Source organism: Oncorhynchus mykiss, chromosome 22 (assembly GCF_057628025.1).
Source record: "Oncorhynchus mykiss isolate SJ-2025 chromosome 22, ASM5762802v1, whole genome shotgun sequence".
In the NCBI taxonomy this organism is placed as follows: domain Eukaryota; kingdom Metazoa; phylum Chordata; class Actinopteri; order Salmoniformes; family Salmonidae; genus Oncorhynchus; species Oncorhynchus mykiss.
In genome coordinates this window covers 19,678,365-19,703,360 of record NC_143043.1, presented here as the reverse complement: position 1 = coordinate 19,703,360, position 24,996 = coordinate 19,678,365, and the positions used below count along the sequence as shown (strand labels likewise).

Below are 24,996 nucleotides of genomic sequence, written 5' to 3'. Positions count from 1 at the left end.
CCTCTCCTCTTGACACTGCCAGGCTCCTCCTGCTCGGTGACAATGATGAATGCAGAACACGAGACACATTAATGCAGGGGATTCTGGTCAATGTCAGCCCTTTCTTCGCCGTGTCAAGTTAAACAAACAAGATCAAGGCAAAGGGAATGGTAATTATCCCTCAAGAGATAAGAGACGTGCCGTGGAGGCCTGGTTATGGGGGATCTGGCTCCTCTGCCATTCCTAAACATGGTCAGTCTTCCTCTGCCACTAGGGTCACTTCTGATCACCCTGCTCTTAAAAACGATGGTCCGTATTCACAAGGCGTCTCGAAAGAGAAGTGTTAGTCTAGGACCAACTTCCCGCTGTCCATGTCATCTTATTTATTATGATTTAAAGTCAAAACTGATCCTAGATCAGCACTCCTACTCTTGGACGCTTAATGAATACAGGCCCATGTCTAATGTGCTTAGAAAATGGGTTTGTCTCAAATCAGAGAGGGAAGCATTTGCATGTTCTCTATACATTACATTGACTTCGCTCGGCGTTTAAGGAGGATTTAATTTGAGGTTGAGGTGGAGTGACCTGTCTGAGCCCTTTGTTTCACGTGTCAGACGTGTGAACATTTTGTGGCGTCTTAAGAGCATATGCACTCTGCTGAAATCCAACTAATTAGGAGAAAGGAATGGAGATCTTTACGTTGAGCTGTTATATTACGGATGAATTTCATCAATGTCTTTTGGACGTTAATTTAGTTAGGAATATGCTGTGTGCATGGAATCAAAGAATAAATAACTCCTCAGAAGGAGACAGCCTACCTATCCACTTAGTACTCTTAGACTTGGGCATCTCAGAGTGCTGATCTAGGATCAGTTTCACAATGAATAAGATCAAATGGACAGGTGGAACCTGATCCTGATCAGCACTCTTACTCTGTGACATTTTATACATACAGCCCCTGGAACAAATTTAGTGGCTCCAAAAACCTGGTATAAATCTTCATTAGTGTACTTTTTGAGTGGCAGAACCATTTATTTCCTGGTTTTCTGGTGGTCTTGAGGTGGAGTCCAGTGGCTGAAGCAGGAGGTTCTGGTTATGGTGGTATTATGGGTAGGCATGGTCTTCCTCACATAAGGCATGAGCAGACTTACAACCAGGATGGCCGGTGAGCTGAACATGTTCTAGCATGATAATGATTGAGCCAGCATCCCCCTCTCTCTCTCTCTCTCTCTCTCTCTCTCTTTCTCAATTCAATTCAATTTGCTTTATTGGCATGACGTAACAATGTACATATTGCCAAAGATATTTACAATATTAAGATGATGAGAATCAAAATTGTCAACGGGACAACAGTAACAACAATAACCAAGTGTCAAAATAACCATACATTGAACAGTAACAATAAGCATACAGTAGAGGACATGTGCAGGTTGATTGGTCGGTCAGACACTGTCCCTCATCTTATGGCAGGCAGCAATGTAGTGCGCTGCCAAACCACAGCTCTCTGCGTCCTCCCCCAACAGGGGGGAGCCTACTCTCATCAGAGAGGTCTTTGAAACCTTGAATAAGGGTTTCAAATTTGGGGAAATGACACTCTCTAATTGTTTTTTTGTTTTTTTTACATTTTGTCAGGAAATGCAGCTCTGTCTCAGATTCTGCTTTGATGCAGTGGTTGCACAGCCTTTCCTCTACAGGGAGATAGGTTTTCCCGTGTCTACCCTTCTCAATGGCAAGGCTGTGCTCACTGAGCCTGTACTTTGTCAAGGTTTTTCTAAGGTTTTGATCAATAACCATGGTCAAATAGTTAACCACGGTGTACTTTCAATTTAGGGCCAGATAGCACTGCATTTTGCTTTGTGCTTGTGCTTCCCAATAAGCAATGTAGTTTTATTTTGACTGTGTTGTAATTAGTTTTATTCTGAATGATTGGATGTTCTGGTCCTGAGGCTTCAGAGTGTTAGTAGAACAGGTTTGTGAACTCAGCCCCAGGACCAGCTGGATGAGGGGACTCTTTTCTTTGTTCAGCTCTTGGCATTGCTGGGCTTGGTAATGATATGAGAGGGGTCAAGTGAACCCCACATCTCACTGGCATAAAGTGCAATTGGTATAATGACACATTCAATTAGTTTTAGCCAAATTTTAATAGGTATTAAAATAGTATTTTAATAGGTATTTCAATGGTGTAGAATGCCCTGCGTGTCACGGCCATCTTCCTGGAAGGAATAAGTGGACCAAAGCTCAGCGTTGTGAGCGTACATTACTTTATTTCGAATGTCGCCAACAAAACAATACAAAATTACTGTGACGCTTAAGAGGGCTATTAACAAAGCCACTAACAAAGTCAACTACCCACACTGACAAAAGGGGAAAATACTGCCTAAGTATGATTCCCAATCAGAGACAACGAATGACAGCTGTCCCTGATTGAGAACCATACCCGGCCAAAACAAAGAAATACAAAAACATAGAAAATAGAACATAGAATGCCCACCTAAATCACACCCTGACCAAACCAAAATAGAGACATAAAAAGCTCTCTAAGGTCAGGGCGTGACACTGCGTGCTTTCTCTCTTGGTTCATTCACTGCATCATTAAGGTGTCCAGTTGAGCTTATTTTTAAGTATTTTTAAGTGATTGTAGTGTGTGCAGTATTCTATATTTTGTACCAATTGAGAACTTAGTCTAATTCCCTGAGATCTGGATCTTCTCTGGAAAATCACTATTTTAGTATTTTGGGGGTTTACTGCAAGGGCCCAGTACTGCTCTAGCAGGTCCAGGCTCTGCTGTTGGCCATGTGTTGTGGGTGACAGCAGGCATAGGTCATCTGCGAAGAGTAGGCATTTAACGCCTAAATTGTGAAGACTAACACCAGGGGCTGACTATTTTTCTAGAATAGTGGCTAATTTGTTGATGTACATTTTGAAGAGTGTTGGGCTCAGATTGCAACCCTGGCGAAGGCCCTGCCCCTGGTTAAAGAATTCTGTTATTTTCTTGACAATTTTAAAGCTACACGTATTGCCAGTATACATTGATTTAATTCCTACACCACTTTCAATAACATTGTAGAACAGTCCTGTATGCCAAATAGAATCAAATTGTTTTTTGGAAGTGGATAAAGCAAGAGTATATTTTGGTATTATTTTGGTGGACATGTTTATCTATCAGGGTGTGTAGGCTGGAAATATGATCAGTCGTGCGATGTTTTGGTATAAATCCAATTGGGCTTTTACTCAAGACATTGTGCTTATTGATGAAGTTTAGAACTCTTACATTTATAATACCACAGAAAACGTTCCCCAGGTTACTGCCTCAGTAATTGTTAGGGACAAATTTGTCTCCGTTCTTAAAGATTGGGGTTATGAGTCCTTGATTCCAGATGTGAGGGAAATAACCTACACTCTACAAATTAAACAGTTTTAATATAGCCAATTGAAACTTTGCATTAGGGACTTTGAGCATCTCATTTAGGATGCCATCAGGTCTGCATGCCTTTTTAAATTTGAAGGCCTGATGTTTCTTATAGAGCTGGTCAGTAATAGTTTAGTTTCTTATAGAGCTCCTGGTCAGTAATTGGGGAGTCCAATGAATTTTTATTGTCCTTTATAGCTTTTTCTAATCCATTCAACTTCTCATGAATTTGGCGTTGTTCTGCGTTTGTGTCAATTTGAACGGTGTTGTAGAGTGTTTTAAAATGGGTTGTCCATACGTCACCATTTTGTATCGCTAATTACTATTGTTTAGATTTTGAAAAGTTTTTTTCCAATTTTGCCAGAAGTTGTTTGTGTTTATGGACTCTCGCTGCCGCTCGCTGTTGTACTGTGTTTTATTGGTTCTGAGTGTACATTTATAGAGTTTTAAAGTCTCACAGTAATGAAGGCGTAATTCACCATTATTTGGGTCTCTATTCTTTTGGTTGGATAGTGTTCTAAGTTTTTTCTGTATAATTGTACAATCTGCATCAAACCAGTTGTCATCTGTGGTCTTTTTTGTTTCGTTTTTTTTAATCAATTTCAGTTGTGCTTCTTTTGCTGTTTTCCTGAATATATAGTTGATGTTTTGTACTGTTAGATTGATGCCTTCTTTACTGTGAGTGAATGTGGTATCCAGAAAGTTATCTAAGAGTGTTTTGATATTTTGTTTACAGGTTGCTTTCTGGTATTCTTCTATGCTGTTTTGGGCCCATCTGTATGAATGTCTGATGTTGTACAGCTTACTGGGCTGTGAATGTGTGGTTGTTTCCATGTCTGTTCTTTTGAGGAACAATGTAATTTGGCAGTAATCAAACAGAGGTGTTAGTGGCTTGACAGTGAATGAGCTGAGAGAGAAAGGGTCAATGTCTGTAATCATATAGTCTACTGTGCTGTAGCCAAGAGGTGAGCAATACAGTTGTGGACAAAAGTTTTGAGAATGACAGAAATATTAATTTTCACAAAGTTGGCTGCTTCAGTGTCTTTAGATATTTTTGTCAGATGTTACTATGGAATACTGAAATATAATTTCAAGCATTTCATAAGAATCAAAGGCTTTTATTGACAATTACATGAAGTTGATGCAAAGAGTCAATATTTGCAGTGTTGACCCTTCTTTTTCAAGACCTCTGCAATCCGCCCTGGCATGCTGTCAATTAACTTCTGGGCCACATGATGACAGCCCATTCTTGCGTAATCAATGCTTGGAGTTTGTTAGGAATTTGTGAGTTTTTGTTTGTCCCACCCGCTTCTTGAGGATTGACCACAAGTTCTCAATGGGATTAAGGTCTGGGGAGTTTCCTGGCCATGGACCCAAAATATTGATGTTTTGTTCCCCGAGCCACTTAGTTATCACCTTTGCCTTATGGCAAGGTGCTCCATCATGCTGGAAAAGGCACTGTTCATCACCAAACTGTTCCTGGATGGTTGGGAGAAGTTGCTCTCGTAGGATGTGTTGGTACCATTCTTTATTCATGGCTGTGTTCTTAGGCAAAATTGTGAGTGAGCCCACTCCCTTGGCTGAGAAGCAACCCCACACATGAATGGTCTCAGGATGCTTTACTGTTGGCATGACACAGGACTGATGGTAGCGCTCACCTTGTCTTCTCCGGACAAGCTTTTTTCCGGATTCCCCAAACAATCGGAAAGGGGATTCATCAGAGAAAATGACTTTACCCCAGTCCTCAGCAGTCCAATCAGTCTGTCCCTGATATTTTTCCTGGAGAGAAGTGGCTTCTTTGCTGCCCTTCTTGACTCCAGGCCATCCTCCAAAAGTCTTTGCCTTACTGTGCGTGCAGATGCACTCACACCTGCCTGCTGCCATTCCTGAGCAAGCTCTGTACTGGTGGTGCCCCGATCCCGCAGCTGAATCAACTTTAGGAGACGGTCTTGGCACTTGCTGGACTTTCTTGGGCGCCCTGAAGCCTTCTTCACAACAATTGAACTGCTCCCCTTGAAGTTCTTGATGATCCGATAAATGGTTGATTTAGGGGCAATCTTACTGGCAGCAATATCCTTTCCTGTGAAGCCCTTTTTGTGCAAAGCAATGATGACGACACGTGTTTCCTTGCAGGTAACCATGGATGACGGAGGAAGAACAATGATTCCAAGCACCACCCTCCTTTTGAAGCTTCCAGTCTGTTATTCAAACTCAATCAGCATGACAGAGTGATCTCCAGCCTTGTCCTCGTCAACACTCACATCTGTGTTAAAAAGAGATTCACTGACATGAGATCAGTTGGTCCTTTTGTGGCAGGGCTGAAATGCAGTGGAAATGTTTTTTGGGGATTCAGTTCATTTGCATGGCAAAGAGGGACTTTGCAATTAATTGCAATTCATCTGATCACTCTTCATAACATTCTGGAGTATATGCAAATTGCCATCATACAAACTGAGGCAGCAGACTTTGTGAAAATTAATATTTGTGTCATTCTCAAAACTTTTGGCCACGACTGTAGGTGAATCTCCCCAAAGAGTCCCCCGTAACCTACCATTGACAAAGTACAGACACAGGCTTCTACAGAGCTGCAACAGATCCCTTCCGTTTTTGTTGATGGTGCTGTCACTGTTGTTTCTATGGGGGAGATTAAGGCAGTTAGAAACAATATGGCCTGTAATAAAACTGTCCCCTCGTGTGGTCGTTAGATCTAGCATTTTAAATATTCACTTACCTTTAATGATCTTCAACGGAATGCACTCCCAGGAATCCCAGTTCCACAATAAATGTTTGTTTTGTTCGATAAAGTCCATAATTTATGTCCAAATACCTCCCTTTTGTTCGCGCGTTTAGTTCACAAATCCAAATTCACAAGGTGCGAGCACTAGGTCCAGACGAAAAATCAAAACAATTCCATTACAGTTCGTAGAAACATGTCAAACGATGTATAGAATCAATGTTTAGGATGTTTTTTTCATAAATCTTCAATAATGTTCCAACCAGACAATTGCTTTGTCTTTAGAAATGAAAGGGAACGCAGCTCGCTCGCACGGCCGTGCGCATGACTTAGCTCATGGCATTCTGCCAGACCCCTTAGTCAAACAACTCTTATTCGCGCCCCCTTCACAGTAGAAGGCTGAATCTAGGTTCTAAAGACTGTTGACATCTAGTGGAAGCCTTAGGAAGTGCAATCAAACCAGATTTACACTATCTTGGATAGGCAAAGACTTGAAAACCTACAAACCTCAGATTTCCCACTTCCTGGTTGGATTTTTTCTCAGGTTTTTGCCTGCCATATGAGTTCTGTTATACTCACAGACACCATTCAAACAGTTTTAGAAACTTCAGAGTGCTTTCTATCCAAATCTACCAATAATATGCATACCTGAGTTTCTGGGCCTGAGTAGCAGGCAGTTTACTCTGGGCACCTTATTCATCCAAGCTACTCAATACTGCCCCCCAGCCATAAGAAGTTCACTTGGGTCAAACCTTTTTGACAGCCTTCCACAAGCTTCCCACAATAAGTTGGGTGGATTTTGTCCCATTCCTCCTGACAGAGCTGGTGTAACTGAGTCAGGTTTGTAGGCCTCCTTGCTCGCACATGCTTTTTCAGTTCTGCCCACAACTTTTCTATAGGATTGAGGTCAGGGCTTTGTGATGGCTACTCCAAAACCTTGACTTTGTTGTCCTTAAAACCTCTTAGAGATCCCTTCACCCCCATTCCCGCTCGGATCCCGTTAATGGGATTGATTTGACAACATCCAGTGAAATTGCATTGCGCCAAATTCGAAAACAGAAATACTCATAATAAGAATTAATTAAACATACAAGTGTTATACATCAAAATACAGCTTAACTTCTTGTTAATCCAGCCACAGTGTCAGATTTCAAAAAGGCTTTACAGTGAAAGCAGACAGTGCAATTATCTGAGGACAGCACCCCGCATACAAACACATGAAAATCAGGATTCAACCAAGCAGGATCTACACAAAAATGAGAAATAACGATATAATTCATGCCTTACCTTTGATTTTCTTCTGTTGGCACTCCAAAATGTCCCATAAACATCCCAAATGGTCCTTTTGTTCGATAAATTCCTTAATTATATCCCCAAAATGTCCATTTATTTGGCACGTTTGATTCAGAAATACACCGGTTCCAACTCGCCCAACATGCCTACAAAGTATTTAGTAAACTACCTGTAAACTTGGTCCAAACATTTCAAACAACATTCCTAATCCAAACTTATGTATCCTAAAACGTAAATAATCGATAAAATGTAAGACGGGAAATACTGTGTTCAATACCGGACGAAAACAAAGTGAAGCGCGTTCCAGGTCGCACGCTCCAAAAGACTTGAGTCCCTTAGTGTGACACATGGAAAGAACAGGGCTACTTCTTCGTTTCTCAAAGGAAAAACAACCAATTTCTAAGGATTGTTGACATCTAGTGGAAGACATAGGAACTGCAAGCATATTTCTATTAAAAAGGGATTACCATAGAAAACTAATGGAAAACACATTGAGCTCAAACACTTTTCCCTGGATGGATTGTGCTCGAGGTTTCGCCTGCCAAATCAGTTATGTTATACTCACAGACATTATTGAAACAGTTTTAGAAACCTCAGAGTGTTTTCTATCCAAATCTACCATAATATGCATATCCCAGGTTCTGGGCCTGAGTAGCAGGCAGTGTACTTTGGGCATGCTTCTCATCCGGTCGTGAAAATACTGCCCCCTAGCCCAAAGAGGTTTTAAGCCATTTTGCCACAACTTTGGAAGTATGCTTGGGGTCATTGTCCATTTGGAAGACCCATTCGCGGCCAAGCTTTAACTTCCAGACTGATGTCTTGAGATGTTGCTTCAATATATCCACATAATATTCCAGCCTCATGATGTTATCTATTTTGTGAAGTGCACCAGTCCCTCTTGCAGAAAAGCACCCCCACAACATGATGCTGCCACCCCCGTGCTTCACGGTTGGGATGGTGTTCTTCGGCTTTCAAGCCTCCCCCTTTTTCCTCCAGACATAACGATAGTCATTATGGCCAAACAGTTCTATTTTTGTTTCATCAGACCAGAGGACATTTCTCCAAAAAGTACGATCTTTGTCCCCATGTGCAGTTGCAAACTGTAGTCTGGCTTTTTTATGGCGGTTTTGGAGCGGTGGCTTCTTCCTTGCTAAGCGCCTTTCAGGTTATGTCGAGATAGCACTCGTTTAACTGTGGATATACAGTGCCTTGCGAAAGTATTCGGCTCCCTTGAACTTTGCGACTTTGCCACATTTCAGGCTTCAAACATAAAGATATAAAACTGTATTTTTTTGTGAAGAATCAACAACAAGTGGGACACAATCATGAAGTGGAATGACATTTATTGGATATTTCAAACTTTTTTAACAAATCAAAAACTGAAAAATTTGGCGTGCAAAATTATTCAGCCCCCTTAAGTTAATAATTTGTAGCGCCACCTTTTGCTGCGATTACAGCTGTAAGTCGCTTGGGGTATGTCTCTATCAGTTTTGCACATCGAGAGACTGAAATTTTTTCCCATTCCTCCTTGCAAAACAGCTCGAGCTCAGTGAGGTTGGATGGAGAGCATTTGTGAACAGCAGTTTTCAGTTCTTTCCACAGATTTTCGATTGGATTCAGGTCTGGACTTTGACTTGGCCATTCTAACACCTGGATATGTTTATTTTTGAACCATTCCATTGTAGATTTTGCTTTACGTTTTGGATCATTGTCTTGTTGGAAGACAAATCTCCGTCCCAGTCTCAGGTCTTTTGCAGACTCCATCAGGTTTTCTTCCAGAATGGTCCTGTATTTGACTCCATCCATCTTCCCATCAATTTTAACCATCTTCCCTGTCCCTGCTGAAGAAAAGCAGGCCCAAACCATGATACTGCCACCACCATGTTTGACAGTGGGGATGGTGTGTTCAGCTGTGTTGCTTTTACGCCAAACATAACGTTTTGCATTGTTGCCAAAAAGTTCCATTTTGGTTTCATCTGACCAGAGCACCTTCTTCCACATTTTGGTGTGTCTCCCAGGTGGCTTGTGGCAAACTTTAAACGACACTTTTTATGGATATCTTTAAGAAATGGCTTTCTTCTTGCCACTCTTCCATAAAGGCCAGATTTGTGCAATATACGACTGATTGTTGTCCTATGGACAGAGTCTCCCACCTCAGCTGTAGATCTCTGCAGTTCATCCAGAGTGATCATGGGCCTCTTGGCTGCATCTCTGATCAATCTTCTCCTTGTATGAGCTGAAAGTTTAGAGGGACGGCCAGGTCTTGGTAGATTTGCAGTGGTCTGATACTCCTTCCATTTCAATATTATCGCTTGCACAGTGCTCCTTGGGATGTTTAAAGCTTGGGAAATATTTTTGTATCCAAATCCGGCTTTAAACTTCTTCACAACAGTATCTCGGACCTGCCTGGTGTGTTCCTTGTTCTTCATGATGCTCTCTGCGCTTTTAACGGACCTCTGAGACTATCACAGTGCAGGTGCATTTATACGGAGACTTGATTACACACAGGTGGATTGTATTTATCATCATTAGTCATTTAGGTCAACATTGGATCATTCAGAGATCCTCACTGAACTTCTGGAGAGAGTTTGCTGCACTGAAAGTAAAGGGGCTGAATAATTTTGCACGCCCAATTTTTCAGTTTTTGATTTGTTAAAAAAGTTTGAAATATCCAATAAATGTCGTTCCACTTCATGATTGTGTCCCACTTGTTGTTGATTCTTCACAAAAAAATACAGTTTTATATCTTTATGTTTGAAGCCTGAAATGTGGCAAAAGGTCGCAAAGTTCAAGGGGGCCGAATACTTTCGCAAGGCACTGTAGATACTTTTGTACCTTTTTCCTCCAGCATCTTCACAAGGTCCTTTGCTGTTGTTCTGGGAATGATTTGCACTTTTCACACCAAAGTACGTTCATCTCTAGGAGACAGAATGCGTCTCCTTCCTGAGCGGTATGATGGTTGTGTGGTCCCATGGTGTTTATACTTGCGTACTATTGTTTTTACCGTGGAACGTGGTACCTTCAGGCGTTTGTAAATTGACATCCTTTTCTGGAATTGTTTAAAGCTGTTTAAAGGCACAGTCAACTTGTGTATGTACGCTCTGACCCACTGGAATTGTGATACAGTGAATTATAAGTGAAATTATCTGTCTGTTAACAATTGTTGGAAAAATTACTTGTGTCATACACAAAGTATATGTCCTAACCGACTTGCCAAAACTATAGTTTGTTAACAAGAAATGTGTGGAGTGGTTGAACAACTAGTTTTAATGACTACAAGTGTATGTAAACTTCCGACTTCAACTGTATAAGGATTTAAACGTTTTTAAATGGTCCTGCTGCTGTGTTCTGTCTTCAGCTGATGAGTGCTGTGAAGAAGGGCCAGGTGTCTGCCAACCGTCTGGCCATACTGATGAAGACGGCTGAACAGAGCCTGGACCAGACAGAGCCCCTCGAGCAGAGGGAACCTGTCGACCAGAGGAAGCCTGTGTCGGTGGACCGTAGCGGGGGAGGAGTGTGAGACTCAGCCCCCCTGGCCCTGGTTCTTCCTCCGGACGATCCTGGTCACACAACTCTGGGACCGTATGTATTGCACCTCAAAGTATGAGTGCCGATTTAGGATCAGTTTTGCGTTTTAGATAAGGTTATATGGATGGCGGGACCTGATCCTCGATCAGCACTCCTACTCAGAGATGCTTGATGCATACGGCCCTGCTCCAGCCTGGTCGCCACAGATCTATGTGCTTTTAACAACCCTTCTAACTTGTATGTTGCCATGGTCATGTCATGTGATATCATATCATAGGTGTCATGTATGACATGACAACGGAAGTCAAGAGGGTTGGCTAAAGCTCATATGGTATAATATACAGACCTGGACAACCCAAAGGTACTGAAGCTCATTATCTTATGTCTTCCATGGGAGTTGCTCTGCTGACACAGGCATTTTCTATCACTGCATCAACACACATGTAGCCGATACCTCGCCTTGAATCTTACAAACTTGCTTCCATATTTATTGAGATATTTATTGAGATATGAAATAAGTAATTATTGGGACACTGTTGTTTATTTCAATGTATTTATTTCAATGTATTTTATTTATTGTTCGTTTTTACACATTTCAACAACAACAACAACACAATTCTTAATGTATGATGTTACTGTTGTTTTTAACATTGCCCAAGAGCGTACAACTGAATGTTAGATACGTTGCACATCACTTTGCATTGTACGTTGACGACTTGAATTGCACTCATTGTGGTCTTTTTCCAAAAGGGTTTTGTTGTGTACCGTACTCCTGTGCCATTTTATACATTTTAGATACTGACAATCTAAAGGGAGGCATTTTGTACAAATAGTGTTTGCTGGATGTTGTGAGTTCTATGGTCCACATTTAAGTAATGCAATTTAATTGTTCTATTCGATGCAGGGCTTAATTGGAAAATGATAGCATTTTTCACTCACTGCCATTTACATCTATATTTTATCCCTTTCAAATGGACTCTAAATGCTAGATATTTATTATATTCATTTAGTCGACGTCAAATGAGATACAAATCAACAGGGAGCATCTTTAAATATTCCACAGTAGGTGCATGTGATTGGTTCCTGGAAACGTTATTGTCTTGCATGATTTTATTATGCTGAATGGGATGAAGTGTTGTGTTTGATGCTGGCTTTTAATTTCTGGATCTGTCTGTGCACTTGGTGTTTTTATGACTATTAATTTATTACTTATGGTTTGTCTGGTTAGCCACTTGCATTTATAGAGTAATAAGGGAATGTATTTAATGTGCCTTGCTTTCAGATCCAGTGCGAATTGAGAGCATGAATCAACAGAGCTGATTAAACCATACCCTTCCTGGCTTTTAAGCGTGCTTAATTTCACAGTAACTATAAACAAAGCAATTATTTTCTCATGCACACTGTTAAAGTAAAAAAAAAATGTCATGTGTTTGCCCCTGGTACAACAATTAGGTATGAGGGCAGTTTCAAAGAGTTACATCTCTTAATTATCAGTTCTTAATTAATCCACTTTGAAAGTTGACTAGGGAGCACGAGACCAATTCACTGGAACCCGTGGTTGTTTTTATTAAAACTCACATTATTAACAAATTGGTTTTAGAATACATTGATGGGAAATGTAAGGGTTAAATGTAGGGAGTTATAATACATATTTATGTCGGGCTTAATCTACAGATTGTTTCTCACCAGCCATAGAGGTGTTATGCAATCTAACTCCTCAAAAGGACAACAACAGGGATATTCTCAATACATAGTACGTGGGAGGGCTTATCCATTCTTCTACTGCCAGCTCCAGCACTAGGATACTTGCTGTATGAATTGGATTTACTCTTTTATTTGGATGAAGTTTTGTATTCCTTTTGACAAAAGCAATGGAATGTGAATTTAGTTGCTGCATGAAGCGACTGCTTTCAGCAATAAGTATTAATATAGTACCTGTCAAAAGTTTTAGAACACCTACTCATTCAAGGGTTTTTATTTATTTTTACTATTTTCTACAATCTTAGAATAATAGTGAAGACATCAAAACTAGGAAATAATACATATGGGATCATGTAGTAACCAAAGAAAAGTGTTAAAAACTTCTTTGGGATCGGTGTCCCTTCCGCTGGACGGTTGAGCTCACGTAGGCTAATGCGATTACATTCTTGTTAATCTAACTGCACTGTCCAATTTACAGTAGCTGTTACAGTAGAAGAATACCATGCAATTGTTTGATGAGAGTGCACAATTTTGAACATGAAAAGTTATTAATAAACAAATTAGGCACATTTCGGCAGTCTTGACACAACATTTTGAACAGAAATCTAAGTCTAAAATGTTGCAAATTCGCAGCTGACATCCACTGGCCAAAATCTAAATTGCACCTGGGCTGAAATAATTCATTATGGCCTTTCTCTTGCATTTCAAAGATGATGATCCAAAAAAAATATAAAATAATGTTTTTTTTCTTCTTTGTATTATCTTTTACCAGATCTATTGTGTTATTCTCCTACATTCCTTTCACATTCTAAAAACTTCTAAGTGTTTCCTTTCAAATGGTACAAAGAATATGCATATCTGTCATTTTAGGCGAATATTTTAAAAAATAGGTTATTAAACAAACAATATGTATTTTACATTTGAGATTATTCTAAGTAGCCACCTTTTGCCTTGATGACGGCTTTGCACACGCTTGGCATTCTTTCAACCATCTTCAGGAGGTAGTCACCTGGAATGCATTTCACCTGGAATGCCTTGCCTCTCAGATTGCAGCCCAAATAAATGCAAAAACATCTCAAAATCAACTGTTTAGAGGAGACTGCGTGAATCAGGCCTTCATGTTCGAATTGCTGTAAAGAAACCACTATTAATGGACACCAATCATTTGGTCTGATTAGTCAAAATTTAAGATCTTGTGTTCCAACCGCCGTGTCTTTGCGAGACGCAGAGTACCTGAATGGATGATTTCCGCATGTGTGTTTCCCACCATGAAGCAAGGAGGAGGAGGTGTGATGGTGTGGGGGTGCTTCGCTGGTGACACTGTCATAATTTATCTAGAATTCAAGGCACACTTAACCAGCATGGCTACCACAGCATTCTGCAGCGATACGCCATCCCATCTGGTTTGCGCTTAGTGGGACTATCATTTGTTTTTCAACAGGACAATGACCCAACACACCTCCAAGCTGTGTACGGACTATTTGACCAAGAAGTCAAGTGATGGGGTGCTCCAATTGAGATGGTTTGGGGTGAGTTGGACCGCAGAGCAATTGCTCAGCATATGTGGGAACTCCTTCAAGACTGATGGAAAAGCATTCCAGGTGAGGAAATGCCAAGTGTGCAAAGCTGTCATCAAGGCAAAGGGTGGCTACTTTAAAGATTCTCAAATATAAAATATATTTTGATTTGTTTAACACTTTTTTGGTTACTACGTGATTCCATATGTGTTATTTCATAGTTTTGATGTCTTCACTATTATTCTACAATGTAGAATAGTAAAATTAAAGAAAAAGTATTGAATGAGTAGGTGTGTCCAAACTTTAGACTGGTACTGTAAAAGATGCTGGTAAATTCATCAGTATTGAACTCCAGCAGTTATGTCTGTACTTCTTGTATTTATTTTTTTGTGAACATTGTTTTTATTGAGCCACTTAATCAGTACAATGAATGTGAAATATTAAAATTGTTCAACAATCTTTTGCCTGTACTTCTGACAATATTTTCTTTTAACATTAACAGGAGTGTCTCCCCAGCAAAATAAAATTAGTTCTGGGAAAGTTCCCAGAACATTTGTTAGGTCGAGGCAAATGTCCTCATAACACAAAAACTGTCCAGTCATACTGATGATTATAGAATGTTTATATAAAACTTTTGCCTGATGTTGCAAGAATGTTCCTAGAACACATTTAATCTCTTCTTTAAATGTTCCCAGAATGATTCATATAGTTGTGGGAACAGTGTCTTTAACTAACACTCTTAGTTCTCTGCCCCCTGGTGGTCAAGATTGTAAATGCATCTCTCATCTGGCATTGTTCCTTGAAAACAGTGACTATAACTCCAATACTGAAGATACAGAGCCTGGACACTGAGCTCCTCACCAACTACAGGCATAGGCTCCCCTTCCTCGCCAAAATGCTTGAACGGTGGTAGCATCACAACTCCAACACAGCTTTTTGAACCAGTCGGGTTTCCGGGGTATGCATAGCACTAAAACTGACTTTTAACATTTCACATTCATTGTGCTGCTGATGCTGGGAACATCTCTATACTCATTATCCTGGGCCTGTCTGCAGCATTTGACACTGTCTGTCATCAGATTTTAACTGACTGCAGGGAGAGGCTTCTTGGAGTTTCCTGAACACCTCTTGCCTGGTTCCACTTCTAACTATCTGATAGACAACAGTTTGTCTCCGTTGGCAACTGCAGGTCTGCTTCAGACCCTGTATCACAAGGTGTCCCACAAGGTTCAGTGTTAGGTCCATTACTATTTAGTATTTACATGCTACCACTTGGTCAGATCGTCCATCAATTTGGACACAGATTTCACTGTTATGCAGATGACACACATCTACCTCCACACAAAACCCAATTCCCTCTGCACCATAAACTCCAACTCCACAGTCAGGAACCTTGGTGTTACATTTGATCCCACTGTCATTTCAACCCCACATCTGAATCATCACCATGTCAGCCTTCTTCCACCTGAAAAACAGCTCACAACTCACATCCTCTCTCACTGAGCCCACTGCTGAAACCCTCATTCAACCCTCATTGGGGCAGCAGGTAGCCTAGTGGTTAGAGCCTCGGGCCAGTACCCCGAAAGGTTGCTGTATCGAATCCCTGAGCTGACACGGTAAAAATCTGTCATTCTGCCCCTGAACAAGGCAGTTTAACCCACTGTTCCCCGGTAGGCCGTCATTGTAAATAAGAATTTGTTCTTAACTGACTTGCCTAGTTAAATTATTTGATTTATCGTGCCTGGAGTACTGTAGCACCATTCTCTACGAACTCCCCGCCAAAACACTGGACAGACTTCAACACATTCAAAAGTCAGCTGCACAAGTCCTCACACACACTAGACATTGGGACCACATCACCTCAACCCTCATCAAACTCCACTGGCTCCCAGTGCAATACAGGATCATCTTCAAATTGCTCATGCTCACCTACAAAGCACTCAATTGACTGGCTCCCACATACCTTACTGACCTCCTACACCCCTACACTCCCACCTCTTCACTGTGCTCCTCTCACACTGACCTCTTCACCATCCCTCGCACCAGGCTCCGCTCAATTGAAGACCGGGCTTTTAGCAGTACAGCTCCCCAACTCTGGAATTCCCTCCATCTCCATGTCAGAACCCCACATTCCATACACATATTATATCCTTCTGATTCCTGCTTACAAGCAAAAATTAAAGCAGGAAGCACCAATGACTCGGTCAATAAAAAAAGTGGTCAGATGAAGCAGATGCTAAGCTTCAGGACTGTTTTGCTAGCAGAGACTGGAATATGTTCCGGGATTCTTCCGATGGCATTGAGGAGTATGCCACATCAGTCACTGGCTTCAATAAGTGCATCGATGACGTCTTCCCCACAGTGACTGTACGTACATACCCCAACCAGAAGCCATGGATTACAGGCAACATCCGCACTGAGCTAAAGGGTAGAACTGCCGCTTTCAAGCAGCGCGATTCTAACCCGAAAGCTTATAAGAAATCCTGCTATGCTGTCCAACGAACCATCAAACAGGCAAAGCGTCAATACAGGACTAAGATCGAATCGTACTACACCGGCTCCGACACTCGTCGGATGGGATGTGGCAGGGCTTGCAAAATATTACAGACTACAAAGAAAAGCACAGCCGAAGGAAGCACAGCCGAGAGCTGCCCATTGACACGAGCCTACCAGATGAGCTAAATTACTTCTATGCTCGCTTCAAGGCAAGTAACACTGAAACATGCATGAGAGCATCAGCTGTTCTGGACAACCTTGTGATCACGCTCTCTGCAGCCGATGTGAGAAAGACCTTTAAACAGGTCAACATTCACAAGGCCGCAGGGCCAGAGGGATTACCAGGACGTGTACTCCGAGCATGCACGGACCAACTGGCAAGTGTCTTCACTGACATTTTCAGCCTCTCCCTATCTGAGTCTGTAATACCAACATGTTTCAAGCAGACCACCATAGTCTCAAGAACAAGAACACTAAGGTAACCTGCCTAATTACTACCGACCCGTAGCACTCACGTCTGTAGCCATGAAGTGCTTTGAAAGGCTGGTCATTGCTCACATCAACACCATTATCCCAGAATCCCTAGACCCACTCCAATTTGCACACTGCCCCAACAGATCCCGTATGATGCAATCTCTATTGCACTCCACACTGCCCTTTCACACCTGGAAAAAAGGAACACCTACGTGAGAATGCTATTCATTGACTACAGCTCAGTGTTCAGCACCACAGTGCCCTCAAAGCTCTTCACTAAGCGAATGACCCTGGGAGTAAACACCTCCCTCTGTTAACTGGGTCCTGGACTTCCTGGCCGGCCACCCCAGGGTAGGTAACAACACATCCGCCCCGCTGATCCTCAACACGGGAACCCCTCAGGGGTGCATTCTCAGTTCCCTCCTGTACTCCCTGTTCACTCATGACTGCACAGCTAGGCACGACTTCAACAACGAGACAGCCTATAGGGAGGAGACCTGACCGTGTGGTGCAAGGACAACAACCTCTCCCTCAACGTGATCAAGATGAAGGAGATTATTGTGGACTACAGGAAAAGGAGGACCGAGCACACCCCCATTCTCATCGACAGGGCTGTAATGGAGCAGGTTGAGAGCTTCAATTCTTTGGCGTCCACATCACCAACAAACTAACATGGTCCAAGCAAACCAAGACAGTCGTGAAGAGGGCACGACAAAACCTATTCCCCCTCAGGAGACTGAAAAGATTTGGCATGGGTCCTCAGATCCTCAAAAGGTTCTACAGCTGCACCATCGAGAGCCGCCTGGTATGGCAACTGATTAGCCTCCGACCGCTGGGCACTACAGCCCAGTACCTCACTGGGGCCATGCTTCCTGCCACCCAGGACCTCTATACCAGGCGATGTCAGAGGAAGGTCCTAAAAATTGTCAGATACTCCAGGCACCGTAGTCATAGACTGTACTCTCTGCTACCACACGTCAAGCGGTACCGGAGTGCCATGTCTAGGTCCAAGAGGCTTCTAAACAGCTTCTACCACTAAGCCATAAGACTCCTGAATATCTAATCAAATGGCTACCCAGACTATTTACATTGCCCCTCCTCTCTCTTTTACGCTGCTGTTACTCTCTGTTATTATATATGCATAGTCACTTTAATAACTCTACCTACATGTACATATTACCTAAATTACCTCGACTAAATTGTGACCCCACAAATTGACTCTGTACCGGTACCCCCTGTATGTAGCCTCGCTATTGTTATTTTACTGCTGCTTATTAATTATTTGCCACTTTTATTTCTTATTTTGGAAGGGGGCATTTTTCTTAACTGCATTGTTGGGTAAGGGCATATAAGTGAGCATTTCACTGTAAGGTCTACACCTGTTTTATTAGGCGCATGTGACAAATACAATTGGATTTGATTTGATAATCAAGTCCACACTAAAGACATGCCTAGTCACACATGCTTAGCCGGATTCTTGTTTGTTGTTGTTGTTGTTGTTTTAGCGTATATCCTCTATCTAACTTCACTTCCCTGGTTAGTCTGTCATCATCTTCAGTGTACTTTTATATACTTACTTGTTCAATCTGAGTTTATTTCTTTTTAACTGATATTTTTGTGTATGTACAGTGACTTTGGGTGACGTGAAAAGCACTATGTATTATTATAATTAGAACATTGGGGGAACATCACAAAAGATTAGTTCCCAATTTCCAATAACATTCCCAGAACACATTTGTCTGCTCTTAAAGCTGGGAACGTTCTTGTAATTTCAGATTAATGCTTTTTCGGCCTAAAATAAACATTGTAGAATCATCCGCAAAACATGACAGTTTTTGTGTTTTGAGAACATGTTCCCACAACCTAATGAAACATTCTAAACTCAGCTAAAAAAAAGAAACGTCCCTTTTTCAGGACCCTATCTTTCAAAGATAATTCGTAAAAATTCAAATAACTTCACAGATCTTCATTGTAAAGGGTTTAAACACCGTTTGCCATGCTTGTTCAATGAACCATAAACAATTAATGAACATGCACCTGTGGAGCGGTTGCTAAGACACTGTCACAAATACCACCGAAGGTGGCTCCCCTTCCTGTTCGGGTGGCGCTCGGCGGTCGTCGTCGCCGGTCTTATAGATCGCGGGCTCGCCCAGAGGTTGAGGATTCCGTTAGTTAAGGTAGACCCCCCCTTCCCTGTGCACTCCTTAGATAGTCAACCATTAGGGTCAGGGCTGGTCAGGGAGGCCACGATTCCTCTGGAGATGATTATGCAGGGGAATCATAAGGAGCGGATTAGTCTGTTCCTTATCGATGCACCCGCGTTTCCGGTGGTACTGGGGATTCCCTGGCTGGCTATTCACAATCCTAAAATTTCGTGGAGACAGGGAGCTCTCCAGCTCTCCTAAACACCTGTTCAGGCAGGTGTTTAGGAGTTTCCATCAGTGCAACAAAGGTGGAGAGTTCAGACCAGGTTTCCACCGTGCGCATTCCTGCTGAGTATGCCGATTTGGCTATTGCCTTTAGTAAGTAGAAGGCGACCCTATTACCACCCCATCGACAGGGTGATTGCGTGATAAACCTCCAGGTAAATGCTGCACTCCCCAGGAGTCACGTGTATCCGAAGTCCCAGGAGGAGATGTTGGCTATGGAGACATATGTCACGGAGGCTCTGGGACAGGGATACATTCGGCCCTCCATGTCACCTGTCTCCTCAAGTTTCTTTTTCGTGAAGAAAAAGGAGGGTGGTTTGCGTCCGTGTTGATTATCGAGGTCTAAATTCCATCACTGTGAGTTTTAGTTACCCACTACCTCTCATCGCTACGGCGGGCGCGATTTTTCACGGAACTGGACCTCAGGAGCGCATATAATCTGGTATGTATTCGGGAGGGAGAAGAGTGGAAAACCGCATTTAGTACCACATCTGGCCATTACGAGTACCTCGTCATGCCGTAGGGGTTAAAGAATGCTCCAGCCATCTTTCAATAATTCGTTGATGAGATTCTCAGAGACCTGCACGGTCAGGGTGGAGTGATGTATATTGACGACATCTTGATCTACTCCGCTACACGCGCCGAGCATGTGTCTCTGGTGCGCAAGGTTCTTGGGCGACTGCTGGAGCATGACCTGTACGTGAAGGCAGAGAAATGTGAATTTTCCAAACGAACCGTTTCCTTCCTGGGTTATCGCATTTCCACCTCGGGGGTGGTAATGGAGTGTGACCGCGTCAAGGCCGTGCGTAATTGGCCGACTCCCACCACGGTAAAGGAGGTGCAGCGTTTCTTAGGGTTTGCTAATTACTACCGGAGGTTTATCCGGGGTTTTGGCCAGGTGGCGGCCCCTATTACCTCACTGCTGAAGGGGGGGCCGGTGCGTTTGCAGTGGTCAGCAGAGGCGGACGGAGCAGTCTGTCGTTTGAAGGCGCTGTTCACCGACGCGCCAGTGTTGGCGTATCCGAACCCTTCTTTGGCATTCATAGTTGAGGTGGACGCATCCGAGGCTGGGGTGGGAGCGGTGCTCTCCCAGCGCTCGGGTACGCCACCGAAGCTCCGCCCCTGTGCTTTTTTTTCGAAGAAGCTCGGGGCAGCGGAGCGGAATTATGATGTGGGGGATAGGAAGTTGTTGGCCATAGTTAAGGCTCTGAAGGTGTGGAGACACTGGCTTGAGGGGGCTAAGCACCCTTTTCTCATCTGGACTGACCACCGTAACCTAGAGTATATCCGATCAGCTAGGAAACTGAATCCTTGTCAGGCAAGGTGGGCCATGTATTTCCCCCGATTTCGTTTTACGATCTCGTATCGACCAGGTTCCCTCAATACTAAGGCCGACGCGCTGTCCCGCCTATACGACACTGATGACCGGTCCATCGATCCTACTCCCATCATTCCGGCTGCCAAGCTGGTAGCACCGGTAGTATGGGAGGTGGACACGGACATTGAGCGGGCACTAAGGGAGGAACCTGCGCCTCCACAGTGCCCGGAGGGTCGTAGGTACGTGCCGCTCGCTGTTCGTGATCAATTGATTCGATGGACACATAGTCTACCCTCATCAGGTCACCCGGGTATTTCGAGGACGGTGTGAAGTCTTAGAGGGAAGTACTGGTGGCCTACCTTGGTGAGAGACGAGCGATTCTATGTCTCTTCCTGTTCGGTATGCGCTCAGAGTAAGGCTCTTAGGCATTTGCCACAAGGGAAATTACAACCCCTCCCCGTTCCACATCTATCGGTGGATTTTCTTACGGATCTTCCCCTGTCTCAGGGGAACACGACGATCCTGGTCGTTGTGGATCGGTTCTCTAAGTCCTGCCGTCTTATCCCGTTGCCCGGTCTCCCTTGCAATGTCCGTACTGTGAGACGCCTAAGACAGCGCTAGAGGTAGACAGGACGGACAGCTGATCATTCTCGCAGTGGCAGACCACGTGTAACAACACCTGCACAGGATCGGTACATCTGAACATCACACCTGCGGCACAGGTACAGGATGGCAACAATCAGAGTTTTTTTCCCTCCATCAGTGCTCAGACTGTCCGCAATAGGCTGAGAGAGGCTGGACTGAGGGCTTGTAGGCCTGTTGTAAGGCAGTTCCTCACGAGACATCACCGGCAACAACGTTGCCTATGGGCACAAACCCACCGTTGCTGGACCAGACAGGACTGGCAAAAAGTGCTCTTCACTGACAAGTCGCGGTTTTGTCTCACCAGGGGTGATGGTCGGATTCACGTTTATCGTCGAAGGAATGAGCGTTACACCAAGGCCTGTACTCTGGAGCGGGATCGATTTGGAGGTGGAGGGTCCGTCATGGTCTGGGGTGGTGTGTCACAGAATCATCGGACTGAGCTTGTTGTCATTGCAGGCAATCTCAATGCTGTGCGTTACAGGTAAGACATTCTCCTCCCTCATGTGGTACCCTTCCTGCAGGCTCATCCTGACATGACCCTCCAGCATGACGATGCCACCAGCCATACAGCTCATTCTGTGCGTGATTTCCTGCAAGACAGGAATGTCAGTGTTCGCCATGGCCAGCGAAGAGCCCAGATCTCAATTCCATTGAGCACGTCTGGGATCGGAGGGTAAGGGCTAGGGCCATTCCCCCAGAAATGTCCGGGAACTTGCAGGTGCCTTGGTGGAAGAGTGGGGTACCATCTCACAGCAAGAACGGGCAAATCTGGTGCAGTCCACGAGGAGGAGATGCACTGCAGTACTTAATGCAGCTGTTGGCCACACCAGATACTGACTGTAACCCCCCCCCCCCCCCCTTTGTTCAGGGACACATTATTCAATTTCTGTTTGTCACATGTCTCTGGAACTTGTTCAGTTTATGTCACAGTTGTTGAATCTTGTTAGTTTCATACAAATATTTGCACATGTTAAGTTTGCTGAAAATAAACACAGTTGACAGTGAGAGGACGTTTCTTTTTTTGCTGAGTTTGGGAACCTTTAAAGAACAGACATGATGTGTTTTAAACCAAGAAACAAACAACGACCGTGAAGTACCGTAATGCTGCATGCACTCACTCAAAACAATATCCCACAGCAGGTGGGAGAAAGGGCTTCCTAAATATGATCCCCAATTAGAGGCAACGATTACCAGCTGCCTCTAATTGGGAACCATGCCAATCAGCAACATAGAAAATAACTGACTAGAACACCCCCCCTAGTCACGCTCTGACCTAAACACCATAGAGTACCGAGGGCTCTTTATGGTCAAGGCATGACAGGAACGTTCTTGCTACATCAGGTGAATGTGTTTTGACCTCTAAAAGAAACACTAGAATTTTGAGAAAATATATTTTGTGATGTCCCAACAATGTTCCCACCAGACTGTTCCCACAATTTAATGAAACATCCTGGGAACATTTAAAGTACAGACAAAATGGTTTCTGGGAACATTCTTGCAACATCAGGAAAATGTTTTATATGTAGGATCATCAACATGACAGTTTTTGTGTCATAAGAACATTTGCCGCAACCTAACAAATGTTCTGGGAACTTTCACAGACAGAGACCATTTTTGTTGGCTGGGAAAATATTACTGGTACATTGTGTTATAACATTGCCTGGAAACCTCATGAGAACTTTTAGGGAATGTTCTGTGGAGGTTGTTACAAATGTTCTGCACAACAATTTTGTGAATGTTAGGAGAACATTCCAAGGATGTTTAATTTTTAACATTAAATAAATAATTGATATCCCCCCCAAAAAATATTTGAATGTTTTATGGATGTTATCATCCTAATGATAGATAAAACCCTAACTAGAACTTATTGGGAATCTTAGCTAATGTTCTGGGAATGTTCCCGGTTTGCTAGGTCCTCTATTATCCTTTGAATACATTGTGGTCCAGTGACATGGCTGTAATGTAGACAGCTAACAAGACATAGCTATTGATCCACCTCTCTGGCAGGGTAAACATAGCCTTGTGTGGTGCCAGTTAGATAAGAGTGAGTGACAGAGATAGTGGCAATCAAGGAGATCTTTCTTTCAATCCATTAAAAGGTCAAGTGAATGTCAAGTGTTGCAAAATTCTGGAAACGTTCCCAGGAAAAGTTCCTGGTTGGAAGATTACCAGAATCAAGAGGAAATTGCAAGAAATCTGGAATCCTCCAACCAGGATTTCTGGAAAACCTGGGAATTTACCAGCATCTTGCAACCATATCATGTGAAGGCTATTGCTTGCGTTGTGTGGCTTAGATAAGGCAAACGTTCTTCCAGCATTACAGGCTTACAGTGCCAATACCTAAATGCAGATGGACATGCAGTTTACCACAGGTATTGAATGCCATCCACTCCTCATGTGGTATAACTGCTACCTTCCAATAACCCCTCCTCTGTGTATACATACAAATGGTGTTGTGTATAATTACGCATGCTCATCAGAGTATCCAAATGTACCGTAATTAGAAAATAATGGGCTAACGTTCATGGATGGGAGAATTCTACTTAACATTTCCTCACATAGCAAACGGGCCAAAGTCTAAATGAACCTGAATCGGCCTGTAAGACCCTAAAATAAAAAGTTAGTGATATTGCCAGTTAAAGCAGGTAGCTTTGCACAGAGTGGTGTAATGACCATGGCTACTCTATTAAGGCTAACAGCTCCCATCATTTAGTAATGGTGCTCATTCAGCCTAATCAATGGTTTAAGCGGCAGTGAACCATTAAATAAAATAAAAAACTCTCGAGATGAGGTGCTTCTGATTGGGGTTAATTGGATGTAATTGAAATTTATACTATACAGTGGACGACTCATTAAGAACACATTGAAAACTAATGTAGTTTGAGCTCAGGTCATTTAACCATTTGTTTAGGGGGGGAGAAATGTAATGGCAGACTTGAGGGAGAAAATAAACTGTTAGACAACATTACGTGAAGCTACTGGTAGTATTCAAAGGTCATATACACGACATGGAATTTACTCTGTTCTATACTCCTCTGTGGAAAGTTGGCGGCGAATACAAAATTCTGTTAGCCTATTAATTGATTATTTGGTGCCATTGTGTTCAAGTGTCTAGTTGAATACATGACTTGATTTCCCATAGCATTCAATATTAATATATTTCAAAATCTTATGCTGTGTAAAATAACATCAATATATTGAATTCATAGATTCCTTCATTGGCTACATTTCACTGTTCATTGTTCATTTGTCTTGTCCAGCTAGCACCATCTATTGGACATTGCTATCATGCTAGTTAAGAGAATCTATCATGGGACAAGCTTTGAGAAGGAGAGTGGGTGGATTTCAATGCTAATCAATTTGATGCACGTGAATTTAAGTTCTCAAACATATGAGTGTGCAGTGTGCATTGTTTAGCAAGCCAGAATTACAGCAGTTCATAAATTCATAGACAAACAGAGGGAGAAAGAGAG

At 42.8% G+C, this 24,996-nt stretch overlaps 1 protein-coding gene across 1 annotated transcript in view; it reads left to right on the top strand.

The window, feature by feature from the left end:
- Positions 1 to 14,618, top strand: part of LOC110502059 (glycerol-3-phosphate dehydrogenase, mitochondrial) — a 45,577-nt gene extending 30,959 nt beyond the window's left edge. The window contains exon 17 of the mRNA XM_036958894.2: positions 10,774 to 14,618. Within this exon, the coding sequence (XP_036814789.2) occupies positions 10,774 to 10,935 (162 nt within the window). The 3' untranslated portion in view covers positions 10,936 to 14,618. The remainder of the gene's footprint in view (positions 1 to 10,773) is intronic.
- The last annotated feature ends 10,378 nt before the right edge of the window (positions 14,619 to 24,996 follow it).